Source organism: Panicum hallii, chromosome 9 (genome assembly GCF_002211085.1).
Source record: "Panicum hallii strain FIL2 chromosome 9, PHallii_v3.1, whole genome shotgun sequence".
NCBI lineage: Eukaryota > Viridiplantae > Streptophyta > Magnoliopsida > Poales > Poaceae > Panicum > Panicum hallii.
Genome location: NC_038050.1, coordinates 17,229,601 through 17,255,970, shown reverse-complemented (window position 1 = coordinate 17,255,970; position 26,370 = coordinate 17,229,601). Strand labels below are relative to the sequence as shown.

At 46.6% G+C, this 26,370-nt stretch overlaps 1 protein-coding gene across 1 annotated transcript; it reads right to left on the bottom strand.

The window, feature by feature from the left end:
* Positions 1-15,613: 15,613 nt before the first annotated feature.
* On the bottom strand, positions 15,614-16,516 carry LOC112872906 (ethylene-responsive transcription factor ERF094-like). The gene has a single exon (XM_025935935.1). The coding sequence runs from the start codon at positions 16,514-16,516 to the stop codon at positions 15,614-15,616; it is 903 nt and encodes a 300-aa protein (XP_025791720.1).
* Positions 16,517-26,370: the final 9,854 nt, after the last annotated feature.

Sequence of the window (26,370 nt, the reverse complement as noted above, 5' to 3'; positions counted from 1 at the left end):
GGATCCACTAAAATGTATATGGACATAAGACAAAAATATTGGTGGAATGGAATGAAAGCGGATATTGCGCGATTTGTGGCGCAGTGTGATACTTGCCAAAGGATCAAGGCCGAACATCAAAAGCCGGCAGGATTATTGTAACCCCTACCCATTCCAGTTTGGAAATGGGATGAGATAGGCATGGACTTTGTAGTGGGACTGCCCAGAACACAGAAAGGACACGATTCCATATGGGTAATAGTGGATCGACTCACTAAATCGGCACATTTCATACCCGTACGAACCACTTACGGCGGGGAAAAGTTAGCAAAGCTTTATGTGGAGAACATAGTAAAGTTACATGGAGTGCCTAGCAGAATTGTCTCAGATAGAGGGACCCAATTTACGTCTAGGTTTTGGAAAAGCCTGCATAAAGCTATGGGTACTAAGCTAGACTTTAGCTCCGCATACCACCCACAGACGGATGGTCAAACCGAAAGGGTGAACCAGATTATGGAAGATATGCTGAGAGCATGTGTCCTGACCTATGGAAATGATTGGGAGCAAAGTCTGCCTTATGCAGAATTTTCGTACAATAATAGTTACCAAGCCAGTTTGGGCATGTCGCCATTCGAAGCCCTCTATGGCAGAAAGTGCAAAACTCCCTTGATGTGGTCGGAAGTTGGAGAACGTGCGCTAGTAGGGCCCGCACTAATAAAGGAGGCAGAAGAAAAAGTAGCGGAAATCCGCGAGAAGTTGAAGGCGGCTCAATCCCGACAAAAGAGCTACGCAGATAAGAGAAGGCGAGAAATAAGTTTCAATCCGGGAGAATTTGTTTATCTCAAGGTCTCACCCATTCGAGGAACACGAAGGTTCCAAGTACAAGGAAAATTGGCCCCCCGATACATTGGACCGTATCAAGTTCGGAAGAAAGTCGGAGCAGTAGCGTACCAACTGGAGTTACCAGAAGAAATGTCGGATATACACCCAGTATTTCATGTCTCGCAATTAAGAAGGTGTTTGAGAGTACCCGAGGGAGAACACGTGCCGGTGGAAACAATAGACCTACAACCGGATCTGCGGTACCAGAAAGTACCGGTCAAAATCCTGGACACTGTCACCAGGAGGACACGAAACTCCGAAGTACGGATATGCAGAGTTCAATGGAGCAGACACGGAGAAGAGGAAGCCACCTGGGAACGCGAGGAGGCTCTAAAGAAAGAATTTCCCCATCTGTTTAGGAGCCAGCCGAATCTCGAGGACGAGATTCATTTAAGTGGGGTAGGTTTGTGACGCCCTGAAAATTCACTTAATAAAATCATGCGCTAGAGTAATTCGTAAAAACGGTTCGACGTCAAAACCCTAACCCTAACCGGAGTGCTGTTCCGTTTCGCATCGCCCGCCCACGCGCGACCGTCCGCCGTGATTAACGCTGACGCGACTCCCTTCCCTTTCTTGCTCTCCTCGCGCGAATACCGCGCGCGTGGCCGACCGGCCGCGACCGCTGCCGCAAATTGCGCCGGCGCTCCTCGTGCCGCGCGCGAACCCCCGCGCGCGCGTGGCCGACCGGCCGCGGTCGCCGCCGCGACCGGCGCCGACACGCCCTTCCCCCTCTCTCTCTCTTTTTCTTTTTCTCCCTCCCATTTCTTCCTTTTCTTTTCTTTTTCCAACCTCTCTCTCTTTCTTTCTTTCCTTTCCTCTCTCCCCTCTTTCTTTTTCTTTTCCCTTTTCCTTCCTTCTTTCTTTTTCCCTCTTCCCTTCTTCTCCCCTCTCTTTCCCCTGTCTCTGCTCCCGAACGACCGCCTGCCGCGCGCTGCCGTGCCGCGCACGCCCCCGCGTGCCCCGCGTGGCCGTGCGCCACGCCGAGCGCCGCGCCGTGCCCGCGCCTCGCCCGGCCCCGCAACGCCGCGCCGCCCGTCGCCACGCCCCCCCGCTCTGGCCCGCGCCGTGCCGCGCCGCCCGCGCGCACGCGCGCGCCGCCCGCCTTCGGCCGCGCCACCCGCCGCTGCTCCCCTGCCGCGCGCGCCGCCCTGTGCTCGCACAGCCTCCCCCCCACGTGCCCTCGGCGCCCGCGCCCCGCTGCACGCCGCGCCACGACGAGAGCACGCGGACAAACGCCATTACGGCGCCCCGCGCTGCTCGCCGGCTCCCCCTCACCGGCCACCGCCCCCCCCGCTGCCCCGGCCGCCTATAAAAGGGGCCGAGGAGCACCCCCGGCACCCCACGACCGCCGCCCCACGACCGGCCCATCGCCTCCACCGCCCTAACGCCGCCCCCGCTGTGCACCCGAGCCGCCGCCGCCCTCTCCCGCCGGCCGGCCTCCACGCGTCGCCCCGGCCCGAGGTGAGGCCGGGAATCAATCCCCCTCACCTCCCTCTCCCCTTTGCCTCTATCCCCGGCCGCTGCCGCACTCCGGCTTGCCGGAATCGGCCGGCGCCGTACCCCCCTTCCCTCCTCTGTTCCCTATTGGCAAGAGGAGGAAGAAAAGGGGCGGTTTTACACAAACCCCCTCCCCTTCTCTGTTCCTCTCCAAAGAAACCCCTTTATCTATCCCCTTTTGCAAAAATAACCCTACCCTTTCCGTTAATTCGAATCAAACCCCTCGGAACATAAACCTAAACATATTCGACACCCTTCGGCATGCTTAGGGTATTTCTAGGATTTACAAATAGGTCCACACTCTTTCCGGATATTTACGAACAAGCCCCCGAACCCCCGTTTAACCACTGAAACCATCTTTGGCTCGTCATTTTATGTGCGAAACGACCTCCGATTGACCCGAAACTTTACCACCCCGTTTCTAGTATAGTTTTAGCCTTGCCATACAGAAACCACCCGAAAATATTAACCCTACCTCCGTAACTAAATTATTTCCGATTCTAGCTCAACGATAAAAGCTTTCAGTTCTTGTGCTTGATTGTGTGTCTGTTTGTTTGCGTCGTAGGACACGGAGTGAACGGGGAAGGCCTCGACTGTGATCAAGCGAACGAGAACCAGTTCCGCGACTCCGAGCCCGAGGGACAGTGCTACGATCAGGACCTCCCGCAAGAGTTTGACGATGGCAAGTTCAATCCCGCCCTTTGATGCATGTTTCTGTCCTGGTTTTTATAAACACAACCCAGTGGCCTGTTTTATAAAATTGCATGGTTTTGCTTGCTGAAAACACGGTAGGATAGCCACCCTTGTTTGTGATAGCCATACCTTGACCACCTGGTTTTATAAAGAAAATGTGTGTGTGTGGGAAGGGATAAAATGTGGTTTTGAAAGACGAGTTAGACGGGATGGATGGCATTTCTGTGTGAATTGCCGTTGGCGTGCTCGTACCTGTGTGGTTGAGCGTGGAGGGGAGATATCCATCTTGTCACCCCTAAGGACCGAGTTGATGTGACATCTCACCTAGCTTCTTGGCGTGCGAACCACTTGACCGTTGTATGGGCAACGGCCTAGCATAAATCCCACTAGTTAGTCTGATAGCCATCAGGAGAGCTGAGAGCAACGGGTGATCAAGGAGAAGGGATAAGCTCTGTGTGACTTATGCCCCGGTTAAACCTCGGAGATAGGTCGAATGACCCCTTGATGGATCCCGTGGTGGCTAGTCAGGCCTAGCTAAGGTGGGTAATGGCTTTGTTGGGATCTGCACCGGCACTAAGGTGTTCGTGCTGTGGTACCCCACCTGTGGGTAAAGTTGCACACCTCTGCAGAGTTGAAAATCTATTCGAATAGCCGTGCCCACGGTACTGGGCAAGTTATGGTGTGGTCACATAACTAGTGTTTCTCTCTGGGAATGGTTGAGCTGGTGTGAGTTGTTTGGAAAGTGTCCGGCAGTTGTGCCGTGTGCTACGGCGGACGGGGAGTCCGGTAGCAGATTAAAACTTGGATCCTGTGTGGATCAACACTGTGTGCTCCTTGGTATTGGGAAACTTGTTTTGAAAATGTTTTCAAAATGAACCCCTGCATATAACCGAGTTTTTCCGCAAATAAACCCTAACCGTACCCTTGGATTGTCCTTTGCATTAATTTCTGTTATACCCCCCCCCCCCGTGGGTGTGGTTGGACTTGCTGAGTACGTTTGTACTCACCCCGTTCTTACTTTACAGTGGAGGATCCCGACTACAACCCCGAGAACGACGAGTAGGGTCCCGTCCTGCACCCAGTCTTGCCTGTGGGTGAGGTCACCGTTGGAGCTCCGCATGGCGCAAGACTCTGATGATCCCCTGTTCGTAGTTAGTGTAGTAGTATGGGTTTTTGTTGTAATCCTCGCGATAGTGGCGCTTCACTGCCCATTACCGCGAAGAGTTGTACGGTGATGTACCATCTGATGTAATAAAAGTGTTATCAGCCTCCTGGGACTGATAAAGTGACACTTTTAAGTCTTCCCGGATGGGGGGACGCTTCATCTAACCTCGTTGAACACAGGGCCGGCGCTGAAGATGACTGCGCTGGGTGGAGAGACTGCCCGACACGTTGCAGAAATCTTCCCGCCGCGCCGCTGCACCTGTGGCCTTGAATCAACTTCGGCGTCCAGATCCAGCTCCCCGGTCACCATGGTAGGGCCTTGGAGGAGCTTGCGTAGGAGATCCTGCGGAGGATGGGGCAGACGACGGAGATGGTTGGCCGGCGTCGAGGAGGCGGAAGCGGCGCCGCAAGAGCCCGACGGAAGGATGTGGATAAGGCCGAAACGGTTGGTTCTGGTGGAATACGAAGAAGAGAAAGAACCCGTGGCTATACGCGGCCACGGGAGGTGCTCGCAAAATAGGAGGCCGCTTACGGTATCTGCTGGAACCTGCTACAGTGGCATCGGATGTGCTTTTTACGCATACGGGGCCATTTACGGTGCCCGCTGGACTCAGCCTGAACGCGTTCTTTGCTGAGGGGCGTACACCAGCCTGCTGCTTGGCTCCATGGAGCGAGAGCACTTAATTTGGATGTCCCGCTATTTCAAGGTTGTTTTGAATCAAAATAATATATGGTCCCATCGGGCCATTGTTTGGGCATGTAAAACTATTTTTCCTTAATTTCTCAAATGTTATTGTAAAAGTGTTGTGATTTTGTAATGTACCACTTTTCCACTTATCCCTCTAACCTCTATTATATTGACTACTTACGAAAGTAGCGTTTTCATTCATCCAAATGAACACCTATGTACGTACGTACACGCACGTTTCTTGATGCACATATGCCCTTCTCTTATGTGCACTTATAATGGTTTTGTATGGTAGCCCTTGAGATTGACAAAAACATCACGTATGTCCAACCGTCAATTGGGCACATGTTGCTACTAATGAAAAAATTATGCAAATTGTCGCACTCGGTTTTTAAAATAAAACTGAATGCATAACTATATGTATACTAAGATCAAGTTCCATAGATATAACAACGTCATAATGGAATAAAGAGCAATAATGTCAAAAAGAGAAACTTACAACGACTAAAACACCGTCAGAGATAACAGTTTTTTCTAGAAATAAAGGCTCCACACTTCACAGGCAATCAACCGGGGGTTGGTATACTTAGAACTCAGCAACATCTTCGGAAAAACTTCACTGCAACTTTCTCTTCTGAGTAGCGATTTTAGCAAATGTGAGTACAATTATAGTTGGTACTCAGCAAGTATATTAGAAAATAAATGACATGCAAGGTTTAACAAGGATAAAGCTAGCTGAATAAAGCGGTAAGCATTTTAAATAAACAGTTGAACATTAATAATTTGTTTACTAAGCCATGAGTGAATATGTCCCACATTTATGAAATAAAGAGATAATTGAGTAACAGTTACGTTTGAAACAATAAATAACTGAATTAATTCACAGATTTAATTTAAATAAGTCATGTGAGGGTCCAGGCCGCTATTGACTGTGAGCATGGCTAATATATCAGTTTTACACTCTGCAGAGGTTGCGCACTTACCCACAAGTCATGTTACCCGTCACACAGTGCTGATCAGGCACTATCATCAAACTTTCGAGGTATGATTGCATGGGCACACTATAAGGACTTTACAAAGACTCCCTAACAAAGTAGTAGCCTGCTAAGGTTTCAGCCGCTAGACCAGTGCACCCTCCCCCAAAGCGAGTGTACCCCATAGGCGTACCAACCCCTTTGGCAGGCCGAGTACTCCTCTTGAACCTGGCCCCCCTCTTGCGCCTTTTGGTAAGCTACTAACAAGCTAGAGAAATCTAATTAATTAGTCAAGACCATAACCATGTAGTCCTTGTGGTTGCACTGTTTTTCCGGGTGGTCGCTCCATGGTTTAAATTAATTATCATCATCGGTTTATCGTAGTGGTTCCAAAATATAAATCATATATCAAGTGTTGTTTTCATAAACCACCCGTGACCATAGTTTAGCAACTAAGAAAACTACCCAACAGTTAAATACATAACCCAGCTTTCAAGAACATGGATAGATAATATGGATAAAGTAGGAACCCATCAAATTAATGCATGCAAGAGTAAATATAAATAAAGGTTATTAGGATAAAATATGATCAAGGAATATACTTGCCTTTATTCTAGAGAATAGCTGCTCAAACTCTTCAAATTCTTACTCTTGGAACTCTTAATCTTCAGAGCTCTAGAACTGCGGTCCTTTCTACTCGCGACAAGTATCAGGCATAAACATACAACAAACAAACAATAGATCTAAGAACAGAGCACCAAATAGAAGAAAATCATTAAAAGGGCACACTAAAGGGTAGGGCTCGAAGCTATGATCGCAAGAGCACAAGAAACACCAAAAAAGGAGCTACAACTGAAAAGATACAACTATCGGAAGATTTGTATTATTAAAGAAATAGAGAACTATATGCTTGATTTATTTTATTATGAAAACACATGTAAAAGATATATTATAATTAACTTAATTAAATTTATATTGGTTAAGATGAGATAAACTTAGTCAAGTTTTATTTATATTTGCATATGTATAACTCATACTAATTAAATAATTAACTGAAGAGTAAACTTGTGAGAGCATCTAACGTATAACTTTATGACTCCTGTTGACTAAACAAGTTGTACCAAGAGATATATTTATATTGGTATTAATCAATTTAACATTAATTATGAAAAACCGATGTAGAACTCTAATTTGCTTTTAATTAGAAAAGCTAGTTGAAAAAGGTATTAATCAAATTAATTATAAATTTAATTATAAAATATGAACTATGGTACAAAGACACTACTGGGCGATAGCTCACGCTAAAACAAAGCTAACGCAACAAAAATAAACTAAAACGGAGCTAAAACGTGGAAACTATGGAAGAAACAAGCTGCAGGGATCTATTTGCGATAAAATATAGATTTTAGGGACTAGATCGCCAAACCTTGGGCTCCTCCATGGTTGGCGGATAGGAGCTTGCTTCGGACTAAATTGCCGGTGATTTTAGGTATGAGAGGGCTTCATATTTGGGAAAAAGAAACAAGACGATGAGAGGGTTCCATTTTACCTCTTACTTGCACCGGGGATGCATCATGATGGCCAGATTTTGCCGGAGAAAGAGGCGGCGGTGGTCTGCTCGGCCTCGGTGGTGCCGCTGCATGATGTAGAGGCATGAGGCGGCTGGGCAAAAAGGCAGCGGGTAGGGAGGAGGATTTGGGGGACCGGGTCGACGGGGTCTAGAGCGTGGCGCGAGCGGCTCTGGTCTGCCTCAGCGTGCGGGCTAGAGGTGCGGGTCGGACCGAGTTTGGATCCTGCTCGGCTCAGCGGCAGGAGGGGGATGATGAGCGGGACCTGCCCATCAGTTAGAGGAAGAGGTGAGGGAGAGGGGGGAGGGCTGCGAGATGTCATAGAGAAGCTCGAGGGCGGCCACATCGGTGACTCCCCAAAGGAGGCGGTGAACAGGGGCGAGCTACGGCGCAGCAGGGACGAAGCAAGGCAAAGGCATACGTGGGAACTAGGGTTTGGTAGGCAGGGGCCAAGGATGGCTGCAGCATGGACACCAAGAAAATTCTTGCAGCCGTGCACATGTGTTCTGCAAGGACTCGGCCTGGGCTGCAGCTGGATCTGGTCGGTTTGGAGCTAGCTTGGGTGCTCGGCCTATTAGGCATAAAGGCCTGCAAGCAGGGCAAAACAAAAGGGCAGACTAGGCCGGTTGAGAGAGAGAGAAGGATCAGTTTCGGGTGGAAAAGAATGAGCGATCTAGGCGAACTGGCCGATCGGGACAGTGGATCGGAAAGAGAAAGGATGGAGGGAGGGATCAAGTAGGGTTTAGGATTTTAGAGTGGCGGTGCTAGTCATCGGAGTTGACGGTGACAACAGTGAAGCATCACCAAAAAGAAAAAAAAAATCAAAAATCGAGCTACGGCTTCATTTTGAGCGTGATTCGACCGCAAAGCAAGATTAGAGAATAGGGAACTCAATGAGGGAAAACAAGTTGAATCAAGTTTGGGAAGAAAAGAGAAAGGATTTCATTTGCCCAGAATATATTTTTAGGCTTAAAATAAATCTAAAAAAGTCTAGATAAATCTTTTAGTCCATGAAAAATATATCCCAAAAATTCTAAGGAAACTTTAGAGATAGTTTGGGACACAAGGAGTCCAAATAAAATACTTGAATCTCGTGAAAAAGATTCTAGAACTTTCCAATAAATGGATTTAGCTCAAGGAAAAAATAGGAATAATTTCCAGAAAAATCTAGAAAATTATTAAAAAAATCAGAAGGTGGATAATTGTATTCGGAAATATATTCACAACCTAAAATTAAAATTTTAGGGTGTGACAAAATAAATTCTTGGAATAAATTTTGAAAAATGCAAGCACAACGTTCAAATGTAAGAAAAAGTCAAATGGTAGAGTCAAGTGCCTCACCTTAAGATGTAATATAGACAAGACTTGTATCAATAAGTCCAATATATATTTGACTATTTTATGGGATAATATAATACTTGGATAATTGGGCCTCATTTGATTGTTTAGTTTTTGGGTCCAATTTTTAAAAGTTCAAAATTGACTAAATATCATAATTTAAATATTACCCTTTTGAGAAAATGTAGTAAATTAAAAGTAATCATAAAACATATAATAGTTAAAATTTTACTTTACTTAAAATATTGTTAGATTTCATAATATATAAAAAAGAATTTAATACTAATATCATAAAAATATTCTAATAATTTCTAAATCTCATCTATTTTTAAAATAGCCAGTATTCCATGGTTTTCTTTGGAAAACCATACAAAACTAGAAGAAAACCACACAGAATCAGTACCCTATGTATGAAACTAGACTGCAACCGAAGTAAACAAGGAAAACCATCTATCCTGCACAAATCCAGAAAGAAACTAGGATGAACCGAGAAAACCAATGCGGTCAACACTTCACGCAAAGTATTGCATAAAAGCAATGATTTTTCCATGAAGCAATGCGCAGTCATGTTCTTTATAGGAATCTATCCTGTTAGCCCATGAATTTTAGTTATATTTATGTTTGATCCCCTGCAACCTTTAGTAGCTCATAGCTTTCAAATTTTAGATCCCACTTTTAATTCTTTTGTGCACACGCAATCATTGCGGTGAAACTACTCTTACTACTCTTTCAGTTTTCTAAAAAATACCATACATATGTCCTTCACATGTAGCAACGCATCGGCACATTTCCTAGCAAATGTAAAATTCAATGTTAAAATTTTCTTTACAAGAAAGCTTTAGTAAATCCAAAAAAATCTAAAGAGTCAATGTGAAAAAATTGAATTCACTAAAATATACTAAAATTCTAAATAAGTCTTAGTAAACAAATTTGCAATTTTAACTTCACTAAAGTATTCCAAAAATACGAAATAGATCTACAAAAGAAAAAATGGAATATTAAGTTCACTAAAATATTCTAGTAAGTTCATAGTAGATCTATTATATAGGAATTACAATTTTAATTTCACTAAAATTAATGAAAAAAGTTATTTCACTGGAATTGGGGTGGTTCAAGAGATTGAGCCCCCATCTCAACTTCTTATGATTTCAAGATTAATTGCTAAGAGATTGAGCCCCCATGTCAAGTTCTTATCATTTGATATTGATTGACAAACCCTCCTATTATATTACTCCCTGAAAGCTCACCAACATATGAGTCCTTTTACCTTTGCTCATATTTTGAAAAATCTTCCCATCATAAAAGGATCATCCTAATAAGATAATCATCTCATGGCTATTTGGAACTAATCAAATTAAAGGACTGAAAAGTCAAAGTTCATAGATAATAATAAAAATACAAAAGCTTAGATTACATTATCTTTCTTTTTAGAATTGGTTGGATTTTTGTAAACTCTTTAGTAACTAATTTTGTCCATAATTTTGACTTCATATGAATGCAAAGTGTGAAGCAGTTGCTAAATCCTATGTATTTCATTCTTCTACTTCATAATAAAATTTTAGCTATGTAGCTCACTGAATAATGATAATATCTGTTTACCAAAACTGTCTTTTCAGATCTGCATCCAACACATCAAACATTATACATGCCCGAACTTGAGTCTGAGAAAAAAACGTTTTGTACTCATATGTTTTCATCCCTTCTGCATCGGCTATAATTAAGTTTTAGTTGTTTTGACATTGGCTCGCTAGAAACAATGGCTCATGAACGCTGGCAAGGGGGAGGGATTGCATGGTTTTACGACTGCTTTCCAGGCTTACAGAGAATCTTGGAAGGGGTGAGGGGCAGGTTGTGGGGCCGCAGTGTTGGCGGGTCATGGGTAGCTTGAAAACGGTATTATCCATGTGTTGGTGACCGTATGGTACGGTCGCAGATCTAGTGGCAGGGATGCCATCACTACTTAGATTTTAGGGCTAATGCCACGAAATATATGACAACAACACAAAATATATTGTATTAGATATATGATATTGCAACTACTTCGTATTTCTGTTGCAAAAGATAGATGCTATCGGAACCAATTGAAATATGGTTGTGTGTAGCTCATATTATTGCCACAATTGTTTCTTGTTGCTATAATTTTTAATTTCATTGCAATATGTAAGGGTTATTGCCACAAAATTCAAAGTGGTTGCTAGTAGTAAACGATATTGCTACGAATTTATTGTGTTGCATTAAATCCTCACGTGCGTTGCCATACATTTGTCTATATTGCAACAAAAAACTAAGTGGTTGCATAAGGATGGTGCTTTTGCCACCGATTATATTTGTTGGTATATGCTAGTTCCATTTGCGGCAATAGATCAGTATATTGCAACTAAATATATTTCGTTGGCTCAAATATGGGTGGACCCAATTAACCAACACTTGTGCCGACGAAGAAAAGAATTGATCGACCAGCACTTGTCGTGAGATTGATCTATATGTCGGCAGGCAGGCTGGCAGGGTGCCATCCATCGTGAGCGCCACAGCTAGTGCGGCCTGTCAGCCGGCGGCCAAGTGCGGCTTGGCTGCCTGCACCTCTTCTTTTGAACAAGATCGATCGGAGTCGTCGTCTCGCGCCCGGCGGCTGCCTGCCGGCCTGTCTCTTCTCATGAATAAGATCGAACTTGTCGTCGCTCCCGGCGGCTGCCTACCGCGTTGCCTCCTATTGTGAACAAGATCGGACTCGTCGTCGCTCCCGACGGCTGCTTGTGCCGCGCTACCAAGATCGGACTCGTCGTCACGCCCGGCGGCTGCCTGCGCGCGGGCCTGCGGCCGGCCACACACGTACGTCATCAGTGAAGGTACGTAGTTGGATGAGTTTGAGTACATATATACTGAGGGCTCCATGATTTTGTTTCCTTGTCTTAATGCCTCTTGGCTGATGATTTGTACCAAGTATTTGTCAGGCCCGTCCCAATGAGCGCGCAGCCGGTTCGGCTGCATAGGGCCCCCAATTTGCAGGGGCCCCCAAATTCAAGATCAGCAGCTCATTAGGCCTGTCAATATTTGCTCCTGGTGGCCTGTTGGCTGTTGGATGTTGCATTACGAGAGCTCTCCTTTTCTGCGGCCGCAACGACACGTTGTCTTCTCGTCTCGCACAATTACGCGACTAGGGTAGGGGCGCAGGGCGTCGGTGTGCCATCGGACCGGCTGTGTGGGAGAGGCCCCCTCGACAGCTCCGCGCCATCCGTTGCTTCAAGTGAAGCCTGCGGCTTGCTAATTGAGTGATCGTGTCATCGTGATCCACTGATCCTTCCCTGGTCAGCTGTGATGAGGACATCACTTATTCGGATGCACACAACACTCCGCTAGACATTCAAGATCCAATCACTAGAGCTCGCGCGACAATTGAATTTAGAGGTGGCTCATTCCTAAGCACTTCCTTTTATAATTTTAAAAATAAATTATTACTTAATGATTATATTATGATTAGGAACGAAGGAGAGGACCAGAGGATGCGTAGAGAGGAGCTTGGAGTCGGACAAGGCCAGCGAGGGACGTCCAAGACACTTGGAGGCCCAATACAAATCAGTTTCGAGTCCACCTCGGAGTCCAGGAGCAGTCTGCCTTAGATTGGATGCCCAGGCCACATACAGAGTCCGATTTCGACATTCCACGTGCGGTTGGAAAGATATTTTCATAGAGTTTCCTATGGCACCAGCCCCATAACCAAATGATGCCTGAGTGAACAGGAATCATTGAATCAAGTGGATGTCCAGAATCTGTCTCGGTGCTGCGTCGCCGTATTTTGACCTTTGGGCCGTGTATCGTCGTGGAGCTACATTAGTGGCATGTCCAGGGGTCTTCCCACGACCCTAGACTCTATAATTCATTAGCCGTCATCTAGGTACTATCTGCAAATCTGGATCACCCCTTTATTGGTGAGCACGTAGGCGTACCTTGCCCAGCGGCAGTAGATAGTAGGGTGGTGTGTCTTGGTGAGATTAGATGAATCTACTACTTATATTCTGATTGGTTGCTGCATGCTTGCATATAAGAGATCGTGCATATAACTGTTTTTCTATGTTATCTGTAGTTTCAATTTAATTAAAAACTTGCGCCACAGCAAGAGGAGGAAGGCAAAGGACAGTCGTTCCTCGTGTGCTGGTGAGTTTAGATTAGGAAGTAAAATAAATCTGCTGCTAATTTAGCTAAATTTTTGTACGTTCTGTTAAATAAAGTTGTTGTTTTCCAACAGAAGTGAGATGTAGTACACATACAGTAAACATCAGCAGACAACATCTAATAATTGGGAATTTATAAAGATACATTTTCTCAAACTACTTGTCTGTTGGCAAAGAATTTAAAGGACTCTATGTATAAACACATATTTATATTACAGATTAATTTAATTGCGTGCCTTTTTTATTGTCGTATATGCAGGCTATTGATCAGTTTAATTAGTGTATCATTTTAATTGAAAAGATTGAGGAGCATGTCTTCGCGCGATGATAGATCTTGGATGCGCCTGCCACAACAAATAGAAGAGTGGCAAAAAGGATTCAAGAAATTTATAGAGGCTACATTTGCTGGCACATCTAAAGGAGAAACGGCACCCTGTCCATGTATGAGATGTCATACAATGTCCTACCGAACAATTAAAGAAGTTAGAACTCATTTGATTTTTAGAGGATTTTCTGAAAGTTTTATCCATAGAGAAGGAGAAGAAAAGAATTCATTTGAGGGCATTAGTGAAGGGGTTGGCAATGACGGTGCAACAAGTGACTTTGATTCTATGAGGGATCTGATTTTCTCACTAATCAGTGGTGCAATACATGGAGACATCATGAGTAGTGAAATTGAAGAGTCGAATGAAAGTGCCAAGATATTCTTTAAATTATTAACAGAGGCGCAGAGGGAACTTTATCCAGGTTGCAAGGAGGTTACTAAGGTATCTTTCATTGTATGGCTACTTCAGATAAAGTGCATGTTTGGTCTTAGTAACAGTGCATTAGAGACCATTCTTCAGCAGTTCTCGCTTGTGCTTCCTGAAGGCCACTGTGTTCCATACACTTTAGAGAAAGTGCAAAAGGTAGTCCGTGATCTTGGCCTCGACTATCAAAAGATACATGCATGCATCAATATTATGTTTTATTTCGGAAGGAATACGTGGAGAATTATTTTAGTCTCTAAATATCATATTTGTTCCAAAAAGAATGATTTGCTACTGAGTATTGCCGATGCATACAAATTCTTTTTCCTTCAGCAGGATATTTGAACTTAAATGGATCACTCGAACTTGGATGCCTTTCATTGGTCAACAAGGAATGATGCAGTGTCAACCAGTGTTTGATGTAGCCTACATAAGATAGATGTCGTCGTAGTGTTGATTATCTATGAACTATTTTCAATTCGGATAATGTATTGGGCACTTTACATACAATTTTTTACCGATTGGCACAATTGATGATGGATTCATTTCATATTCATGATGAAACAATTCACGTTTTTGTATAGTTCTTTTTTTCCAAATATGATTTATATTATCCAAATATATCAAATGCGATATGCATTGCAACATAGATCCGGCTGATGCAAAAACTCTAAATGCAACGAGTGTAGTTGGTTGCTACATACTATTGCCACAACTCTAGTTCTATCCATATATGCTTTTGCCACCATTATTGAATGATGCTACAATAGTTAATAACCTCGGACAACATGTTGTTGCGGCATCATTTTTTTGCTTCTAACTATTTTCCTTTGCAATAATAATTATTGCCACCATACATGTATCATGGCAATATAGTCTATTTCAACGAAATAGTTTGTGTTGCCATAGGATCACTCACAACTAAATATATGCGTGGCAATACCCCCCTATTGCTACGATGTTAGCCGTGGCCAAACAATCTATTGCCACAGTGTCAGTCCGTTGCAACTAAATACTATGGCAACAGCCAACTTATGTGAAAATACATGGTGTTGCCACAACATCGGAAGTTGCAACAACTAGCTAATGCAATGCTTCTTTGTGTCGCAATTACAAATATCACAATATGACATAAATACCATTGCAATGCACCTATTGTCTCAAAGCTAATTGCAACGGCTCACAACTAAATTTCCATTATGGCAATTTATACCTATTGCAACTATATTGACCCTATCGCTACATTTCTTTAGCCGTTGCCACGTACCTAAAATCTAGCAGTGCATGGGACAAGGATGAAGGCAGGAGGCGCGAGTGGTGGCACTATAGTGTGGAGAAGAGGAAAACGGGTCACATTGGACTGAAGGGAGAAAATGATAGATGAGATGTCACACCCATATCATTCAGACATTTCATATACGCCACCTAGAAAGATGTAAAAAATCAAGCGCCTGTGTTAATTTAAATATACTATGCGAACTGTTGGATCAGATCCAATGATTCAAAAGGTTACCAAAAAGTAACAAATTTTCAATGAATACTGTCCAAAATATTTTATTGAAGTAAAGAAAGTGAATCTGAAAGATGTGAAGTTGGGCAAACCTCGTCACTGGCTAAAAATATTCTGATGCACCATTCATGTGCAATAGATTCATGGGCATGGAGCCATGGACAGAGATAAACATGCCAACCACAAGCTGTAGAATGCTTGCATCAATTCAAACGTAAGCAAGTAGAGAAACATGGACCAAGAACAGAAATGCAGATGCTAAGACAAGATCTCATGCGGGACGACTGGTATAAGTATGTACGTACAGCGTGGAGCAGAACGCGTACACAGGATGGGCCGTAATGACCAACAGTGGATGGATGGATGGATGGATGGAGATCGAGCGAGCATCATCAGCTCCATCTAGGTAAATGGAGCAGGTTGCGATGAATAATCGGATAAGGCGAGCAGTTCCTCCAGGTAGTCAGCTCCCAGGTCCTCCAGCTCCAGCACGCAGCGTTGCTCCTGCGGCGGCTGGTTTTGATTTTGATTGCTGCGGCTCGTTGTCGCCGCCGGCAGCTGATGGCCGTCGTCCATGCCGGCCGCTTTCTTGTTCTTAAGCGAGCGATTGCGCATGCAGTGGCGCCTCTTAAGCTCCAGCACGGGGGAGTCTCCAGCGGCGGCGCTGATCCCCAGCTGCTGCAGCGACTCCCGCACCCGCTGCACCGGGAAGTTTAGCACGGCGGCGTGGCCGCGCATGGCGAAGGCGGCGTGGTCGTAGGCGAGGGCGGCGGCCTCGGGGGTGTTGAAGGTGCCGAGCCAGACGCGGGCGCCATTGCGCGTGGAGTCCCTTATCTCAGCTGCAAACTTGCCCCACGGCCGCTTCCGCACGCCGATGAGCTGCGGGAACTCCTGCTCGCTGCTGCCGCCGCTGGGCCCGTTTGCAGCAACTCTGGTAGTCGTGGTCGACCTGGCCTGCGTCGACCAGCTGCTGCCGGTGGCCGTGGAGATGGAGGCGGCCCCCATGAGGGCGTTGAACTGCTCCATGCACAACCCATTCCCATCCTCCTGAACGCTGTAGGATTCTTCGTCCTCGTCGCCACCGAATCGAAGCAGCAGCTGCCCACCGGCGGCGCAGCGCGCGAGAGGGGAATGGGAGGAGGTGGGCTCGCAAGCGGCGGCGGCGGCGGCCGCCGTACAGGATTTGGAGTAGCTAGAAGCCGCAGGGAGGCTAGGAGCGCATGCGACGGAGACGACGACGACGTCGTCGTCGTCGTTCCAGCCGCCGTAGTAGTGGCTGTAGCTGTTGTTGTAGCTTGGTTCCATGGAACTAGCTAGAGGATTCTGCGGCAGTGGCTGCACATAGATTAACAGCGTGGCTTGCGAGCTCGATCGAGATCAGCAAAGTCGCGTATACTCGGACAGTCGATCCGCGGAGTCTATATATGCTGCTTTTATCCGTAGAAGAAAAGAGACGGATCGACCTCGCCGCCGGAAAGGGCGGAATGAACAAAATCATATCAACTCGATCGCTCAGGGGGTTTGACTTGTACTGAATATTTACTATCTGGCACTAAACATATACTAGTGCATGCACAGATCAGTGGAGCCATCCATTGACTAAATGAGTTCGCCCACAAACAGCAGCAGTACATACAATTCTTTTATGACCAGGACACCAGGTGGTAACAAATTTATATCAGGGGTTCTTGGGTTCAAAACGAAAACAATTCGGTTGCCACCGAAATAGTAGATGAATTTTGGAATATTTGGAAATTTTGGACTGAGACTCGGTTGTTTGATCTACCAATAAATTACCTTTCAAATTTAATTTGGCTAGAATTTGATAAAAATTTGGGCGTTGACCACTCTTGAAAAATACGATGGAGAATACGATGGGGAGAACTCGGAAGATACAGTGAGGAGCTAAGAAGGAAGATTGTGAAATCGGTTTGTTACCCATCATAAAGTGAGAGAGGCACAGAGGGGAGTCCTAAATTACGGTTTGTTCACGTTTTTAAACCTACGTAACAAAAGTTTTGTAATTTAGCCCCGATCCTATTGTACAGCTAATCGATAGGTTAATGAATGTGGAAAAAATTTAGAAGCCCAATTCACACTTTTTGTCCTCTTGGGCTTCTTTAAGGATTCACTCATTTATGCTTCTAATTGAAACTGATTGGTACAAATATCTACAACTTCATCTCTATTTTCATGAAGACATGTGTTTGGCCAACTCAGCCAAATAGCCTACATAGTTTTAAGCAGCGATAGGTCCTAACACACTATCCAAATAGACAAGTGCATAGATAAGAGCACTGTCAACTGCTTCATTCGGGGTACCAACTACCAAGTACTTTGCCATAAATCCTGAACCTTTCCATCGTTATGTCATTGTCATTGTAATGAAACAACATACGACGACCCTGGTAAACGCGCCTTCAGATGTGATGTCCACTTGTATAGATGAGAAGTGAAACAAACCAACCTTCTCAAAATAGCCCTACGTACATGCATTGAAAACCCTACAACATCAACAATAATAGGTATTGAAAAACCATAACTAAAGTCATAACAACATCAAGTTATTATACTCTCTAGCTCAGTGATTTTGACACCATATCGTCTTCACCTTCCTCAAGGTCTTTCATTTGAAAATAGCTAAAGTCGAGGATCAAATACCTAATGTCCTTAAGCGCTTTCAATTCCTGTTGCACAACGGATTTTTAGGTATACGATATTGACATGGCGATCTATTGCCACTAACATCAATAGTCATATCACTGCCATCCCTTAATTGAATTTCACGTTGACTATATAGGAGATCTGAACCACCTATCTCAAGGACTACCAAATGAAGCCATCCCATTGGATCAATCACCTATCAGTGTTTTTAGTACTGAAACCATCTATACTACGGCTAGCGATACAATGACATGCATGGTGACAGATAAACAATTTTCAAGGGGAAACATAAAATAAGCAAAGATTATTATTATGTTCCGTGAAACCCTGCCCTGCTTGCGGTCTCTTGGCACCATGAAAGGAACACGCCATTGGGGAAATGGACACCTTGTGCCAACGATGGAGCAAGGACCAGGATTCCTTGGCCACCAATGGTGCCACCTCCAAGCGCACCACTGCAGCACCCTTATTGACAGTCGCCCCTGCCACCGTCCCCTCGCTTCCTGCCACGGCCACCACCACCAAGATGATAGGGATGCCTTGACCCGCTAGCACCACCAATAGCGCCCAATCCATGGCGTCCACGCGCTCTACCGCCGCCATGGCTCCTTCCATGACCTCTACCAAACCTTCACGGCGAAGATGATGCGGATGCATCTTTAGCGGAGAGGCGCGAGGCACATGGAGATCGGAGAGACATGAGGCACGACGAGCGGCGAGGGATTATGGTTACTCGGTTAGGTCTGCCTAGGGGCGAAACTGCCCTTTGCCGTTGGGGTCGCCGGACCCCGACAAAATCTGTCAAATCAAATAAAAACACTGTTCTACACTGTTTATACATGTATTTGACCCCTGTGTTTAACGGAGCCAACCCCGGCGATTTCGTATTCTGGCTTCGCCTTTGGATATGCCTGACTTATTATAGAAACACAAGCATTTCCATCGTCGATTGTAAACAAGAATCCGACGGTGGACACAGATTTATACCGACCGTTGTATAGAAGAACCGACTGCAAATTCTTACTTTGTACAGTCGATTCCAAGCGACGGCAAAACCGACGATACAAATTTGTTGCCACACTATCGGTTCTTTAAGACCCATCACATCACAGATGGTTCATAGATCGCACCGACTATACACTTGATTTCACATGGTGCTCAGAGGAAAACCGACTGTATCCTTTTTGCTTTTATGAACCACACTACATGTCCGGTTTTGTAGTAGTGAAGAAAGCTCAAAAGGATAAAAATATAGCTGGCCGCTAGTGACCTTCGTTGTGTTGCTCCCTGCTGTCTATGTTCTGCAGTAATGTTCGGTTTCCATCATGTCACATGTAATTTGTTTGGAAATACGACATCGGCAACTGTGTTCATTTTTTTATTATTATACTCTTGCCGGCTCGTCAGAGGAATCGATAGTGATACTCAACTGTCACCTCATCAGCCGTGTCCGTAATCTACCAGTGATGCCAATTCGTTTCAGACGGGCAGAATATTTTATATATAACTAAGGTTCTGTTTGATTTCAGGACCAAACTTTAGCCCGATGACATCAAAAAGAATATTATAATTTAGAAGTATTAAATAAAATATATCTAAAAATCTTTTGTTCATCTAATGAGCCTAATTAATCTATAATTTGTAACAATGATACTACAGTAACCACATACTAATTATGAATTAATACACCTCATTACCATCCGCTAATTATGGATTAATATATCTTATTAGTTTCGTCTCGCGAATTAGCCCGGAAGTTCAACAATTAGTTTTATAATTAGACTTTATTTAATATTTTAAATAATAAAATTTATTTTAATACGGTAGGGCTAAAGTTTAGCCGTCATAAACATCCGCTGATAGTCAGATGGCGTGCTCAGAGAAAAAGAAGGTAGAAAGAGAGGAATAAGAAAGGAGGGCAGTGCAGCACATCGAGGTATACCTAGTATAAAAAAGCCATGACGTAGGGCGGCTGGATACGACAAACCACCATAGCGTCATCACCAGTCTGTACGTACAGTGTACACAGACCATTTATATATATATCGTCAATTATTCATGCAAGCTTTAAACTAAAATACGCGCGCATATACATGCACGGACGACGCTGACAGCGGCTCATCGATCAGTGCCCTGTCAGTGCCTCGCAGATATTTCACTTTGGTGATGAGGAAACCTTAATTTAAAATAGTTTGTATATTATACTCCCAACGGTTTGTATATTTTTCCTTATCGTTGAAGCGTTTTTCCATCTGGACGCTGATATGTCGCTGGACACTTTGCCTGGCATTTTGGACGACTAATACACGCCCGTTGTTGTTAATAATGCGCTGAAACCCTCGTTTGCATGCGTATTTATTGTCTATTTGTAATTTGTGTCCCTAAACTGCTCTAAAGGTCCAAATCTTGCTGATTAATGTCTAACTGTCCACGCGTCATGCACATGGCAGCCTACATGGCACGAACACATCCCTTGTCTCTCTCCTGTCTCCTCTCCCGCTAAGGCCAATCCCAATAGATAGTTTTATTTCATTGTATCCTGGAGTGACACGTCATCTAGAGTGCTTTGAGTTGATGAATGAACAATTCCCTCCAATGCATAGTTACATTTTGTTGTTTAGTAGAATAGCATGTATGCAACAGCATTCAATTGCGATACATGTGATTGTTCCCAATTAGATGAAATGAAACCCTCTCACCTCAAATGTCGGTCTTAACGTCTTGGAAACAAAATGCATATCTAGTTTTATCTCGATGAAACCTCTCCTCATAACTCCATCCAGTGACGTACTATCAATTTTTTTTCCGTATGTGGCTCCTTATTTAATAAGAATGAAACTCCCACTAAGATTGCCAGCGTGTATGACAAGGAGTAATACATTCTTGATGCCTTGTAGCATATGCCAAATAGACATAAAGTGCAAACTAGCTAATAATTCTGAGGTCTAGAGGACAGCCCCGAACAAGCTTGATTTAAGCTTCTGTTGATCTAACCATATATCAAGCCCTTTTGAGACTAGACATTCATAATTGATCGAGGTAGCTCACTTAGACCATATATATCTAGACACCGCGCGCAATATATATAATCTTCTATTGATCTCAGGAAGCTTAAATCTGTTGTATATATCTCCAGGTCTACATCTTAAAGACACCTACTTGAGCAAATGCGAGCATAATAAACTTTACTATTAGTCTTCAACAATAATTTTATGAAATGACTTTAGTTTGTAACCAAGGAACAAATAAAGCCGGATTTAAATATTGCACAAACGTTTAATTTCGTAGGTACATGTGATGTAGTATATGCATGCTTTTCATCACTGCACCATCTAGGCTACAGCTAGAGTTTATCCTGGTTTATTTCGTATACACGCTTGCCGGGCCACTGAGATTCAGTAAACATACATCAACATGGCTGTACATGAACATGTTTGAGCTACACACCCTGTGAACACATATATACGCATAATTTTCTTCCCTGGTTAACATAGAAACAACAGAAAAAGGAAATCCAAGATTACGTGAGTACTATATATATATATCAATGTTGTTGCTGAAAATTTAAATGATGATTCGTTGAACGAAAAAGCAACCGTTACATGGGGGACCGAGCCTGGTGTCTCGACAGGCTTAATTTCAGAAAAAGAAAACTTTCAGCAACAGATCCAGCTTTTGAGCAAATTAAACTAATGAGGTTCAATATCAAGTACATCCGAACACAAATTTAATAATCATTAAATTAGTACCCCAGGTCGTTGCTTGTAGCACCTACTCATCAGGTGGTTGCTACTTGCTGCAAATTAGATACAATGTTTCTGTAGGAATGGCAGAGTAATGTATGATTGGTGAATAGAATTAAAATAGAAACTTGCCTTGCGGAGATCTTCTGCAGCTACTGTATAGGTTTGTAGACAGAATGCGACGGGTCTAGGGCACGGGGTCCCAGCGGACCCACTTCCTGCTGACCAGCCTAAGGAAGCGCCAGGGACGAGCGTCCACCCGCATGGGCAGCGACTCCATCCAGACTGCCTCGGCCTATAACCCCGTCTGACAGCTCGGTCAGGATGGTCCGAGCCCATATCCCCAGCTTGAATGCGATAGGAGGCTGGGGCCGTACCGTGGCTCCGACTGAGGGCTCCGACCGGGCTCCGCCTTACACATGCCAACCTCCCCGACTAGAACAGCCGGTCGGACTGCCGACCCTCGCATACCCGCAGGTCCCAGGAGCAGGGGCGGAGGATAAGGATGAGCCTCGGAATCAACTTGTGATACAAGGCCAACCACTCCCATCACAAGGGTCGCAGTCCACGACGACGGCGGACTTGGATGGTGGTCACCAGAAAGCTTCGACTAATAGGGTTGGCAGCCCCGACTGACAGAGTTGATGATCCAATCGGTGGAGCGAGGAGCTCTTTCTCTCGCTTTCTTTCTCACCTTTCTTCTACCTTTAGATACCCTGTAATGGAGACCCCCCTTGTCTATAAAAAGGAGGATCCCCCATAGGACGAAAAGAGGGGGTCTGATCCGATCCGACTAGAGCATTCTCCAACTCGAAATCTTGTAACTCCCCAAACTCTCTCGAGCACCTAGGCTCAAGCAATACAAGTGACCGACCCTCGACTGGATGTAGGGCACATTGCCTGAACCAGTATAAATCTTAATCTTTAGTCATTGTGTGGTAGGCCAGATCCGATCACAACGCATGGCATACACATTCGAGTAGGTTTAGCTGTCAGCCATTTCCGGAACTGATAGTTTGGTGCCGTCTATGGGGAGACGAGTCGTGTGTTCATCATCCCAGCGATCGAATGGCCTTCGTCTCCGACACCTCCAGCATCGCGAGCCTGGGCGACACGGCTCGCTGAAGTTTCCCATGGCCCCGCGTGCTGGGCTGTCGTTGCCTCCCATCTTCGCTCCCTTTCAGGCTGTCCGCTTCGGAAGCCTTGACTTCATCGCCGATCGTCTCGGCACGCTGCGCCTCTTATGTTGCTTGAGGGAGACACTCCCTCGGCCAACCCGCTGGGCGACCTCGACGCCGAGGCGCTCGTGCATCGTATCGAGCTCATGCTCGGTGCCAACCCCTCAGCGAGCGATGTGGACATGGTCTTATTCTCGCTGAGAAACGTCTTCCATCAGCTCTCTGGAGGGACGCCGCCATCCCCACCGTGCTCGCCGCACGGCCAGTTCCCATTTGGCCTCGCGAATGCCGCAAGAGCGTACACCAGGGAGCTCCACGAGGTCATGCCGGCGCCACAGCGCGTGATTGAGTTCGTGGGCATGATAGGGCACAGCCCTGCCTTGTTCCACGACCTCTTTTCCGATGATGACCTCTTGAGTGAGGGCTCCAGCGTCGGTGACCTGTCGTCCCATGGCTATCCCGTGCTGCGAGAATGTGCCATGGCGGATGTGCAGGGGCAACTGCCAGCCCCGGTGGAAACCAAGGACACGCACACCCCGCAGGATCCGCACGTAGGCCTTGGCCACCGCTCAGACGCACGTCAAGGATTTATGCCAATGGTGGTAGTATAAGCCACCACTCGCGTCAGGGCGCCACCAGCGCCTCCCCAAGATGAATGCTCGTGATGCCTTGCAGTTTGCACGGGCCGGTCCGAACATCACCGTCGTAGCGATGCTCCTACGTAATCTGCCCGAGCCTGCAGATCCTCAGTAGCAAGAGCTCCACCACAACATCCAGACGCTGGTGGAGTGCGCTGCCGTGCAGCAGGCGGAGAGCTCCACGTCGCGCCATTGGCACACAGCTTCCTACCCGGTCGGGGGAGCAGGCTCGCATTAGCCGAAACCTTTGGTCCACCAGCAATAGGGACATCAGCCCTAGGCAGGCCACAACGTCACGGCTGCGCCTCTCCTCGGTCCAGTGTCTGCCCCGCAGCGCCCGCCGGTACGCGGCTGAGTCAGCCCCAACTACGACGCATGCAACATCATCCACTCGTGGCAACAAGCCCGCCACAACGCCGACATTGGACGAATGGCCACAAACGCGGCCGACGCCCACCGATCGGAAGACGAGTGCGACGAGGCACCCTCTAGGCTTGGCAACCGACTGTGCGATCGGGTCAGCGACCGGAGCCCCAGTTCGGACGGCCCGGGCCCACGTGCTTTCGGTCATCGCATCCAGAAAGCGCCCTTCCCGCCACGCTTTCGACCGCCCACCAACATCACCAAGTACACCAGGGAAACGAACCCCGATGTATGGCTAGAAGACTTCCGGCTTGCTTGTTGGGCCGGAGGGGCGAACAACGATTACTTCATCATCCAGTATCTCCCCATCTATATCAAGGAGCACATTCGCGCGTGACTTGAATTCCTGCCGCCCAACAGCATCCGTAGTTGGGCGGAGCTCAAGCAGGTCTTCCTCAGGAACTTCTACGGGACATATGTGCGCCCCGGAAACTCCTGGGACCTCAAGAGCTACAAGCAGGAGCCCGGTGAGTCCCTGCAAGACTACATCCGCAAGTTCTCCAGGTAGTGCAACTCTCTCCCCGACATCATCGATGCAGACATTGTCAGCGTGTTCCTCACGGGGACCACCTGCAAGTCCCTCGTTCACAAGCTCAGCTGTTGAAAGCCGCGCATCGCCCACGAGCTCCTGGATATCGCCATGAACCACGCCTCCGGTGAGAAGGCGATCAGGGCGGTCTTCGCTGATGGATGCACCATGGGCTAGGCCAAGCGAGAGGCACAGGATGAGGGCCCCTCCTCAAGGCAGGAGAAGAAGAAGAAGAAGGACCGGAGTCGCCCCAACCACAACACGGCCACCGCGGCCGACTGGGCGGGCAAGGGACTGCGCAACGACCACTTCGAGCAGCTCTTAGAGAAGCCGTGCACCAACCACGGCTATTCCATCAAGCACAAGCTCAAGGATTGCGAGCTGCTCAAGCGCATACTGGGCTAGCCCAACAAGCGCAAGGGCGGCCATCGCGACAAGGAAGCGCCCAAGGATCAGGAAGCACAGCCAAGGATGCGAGCGGCTTCCCCGACCTGGACAGCTGCCTCAAGATCTCTTGAGGTTCGGAAGATGACTGCACCAAGCGTCAGCACGAGGTCCAACTCCGAGAGGTATGCGCCGCTAAAAGCTCCATCCCCAAATTTCTCCGTTGGTTGAGCACTCCAATCACTTTCGATCGGGCTGACCACCCACCCAATGTCCCACGACCTGGGAGCTACCCCCTCCTCGTCAACCCCATCATCGGCAACAAGCGCCTGACCAAGGTGCTTATGGACAGGGGTAGCAGTCTCAATATCCTGAATGTTGAGACCATCGATGCCATGGGCATCTCACGGTCCAAGCTCCGCACCTCCATCTTTCCCTTCCTTGGCATCGTCCCGGATATGAGGGCGTAACCCTTGGGGAACATTGAGCTGCCGGTCACGTTTGGTGACCGCTGCACCTTCCGCACCGAGACCCTAATCTTCGAGGTGGTGGATTTTGAGGGATCGTACCACGCCATCCTCTGGCGTCTGTGCTACGCCAATTTCATGGCGACCCCCAACTACACCTACCTCAAGATGAAGATGTCGGGGCCAAACAGCGTCATCACAATGAGCGGCTCCTTTGAGTAGGCATAAGCCTGCGGTCGCGAGCACTTCGAGCTTGCCTCCGTTGTCGCCAACTCCACCGACCTTGGTCCGCTCCACTCGCTACTAGCAAACCCTTCTCAGGTACCAAAAAAGGAAGATCTGGAGAAGAACCCTCGAAGTTGGCGACTTGATGCTACGAAGGGCGCAGTCAACGAAAGACAAGCACAAGCTCACTCCATCCTAGGAGGAACCCTACACTATTACAGAGGTGGTCCCAACCAGGCACCTACTGACTAAAGGACAGCGACGGCAACATCCTTACCAACACTTGGAACATTGAGCAGTTATGTTGCTTTTTCCCCTAAACTCGGTCCATTCTTGCATGTTCATTCGAGTTCCGGCTCCTACACCACCCCACCCCAAGCACTCGCGGCCCGGGTCGCTCGGGGTCCCCATGGGGGTACATCGCTACGCGCACTCCGACCACCTTTTCCCTTTTGTAAAGCACGCATAAAAGGAAAAACACTTTTCTTTTCGCCCGAGCGAAAGGGTGACCCGTTCTCTCAACGCGACCTAAGTGATGTCTGCTGGGCCACCGGACCTACCGGACCCTCATCACAACCTACGGTGGACTAGCAGCTGACGCCACTCAGGCCAGCCCCACAGCTACAGCCTATGGTTAACGAGCATCTTTGAAAAAGGAAAAGTGCAAAAGCAGAAGTCACTCAAGGAAACAAAAGGGTACGGGCGGAACCAGCTTCCCAAAAACCGTAAAACAAAAAGTGATCACAAGCACTTGTTTTGTTCACTTGGGGGCCCTTTAGGAACCCCGCACAAACTGTTCCAGAAACATAAAGCTAATCACATGACAAATGCTTCTACTGCGGTGCCCTGTCTGCGTCAGCGGACGACGTGGATGGGAGAGGCCACGTTGCAGGTTCTACCAAAGAAGA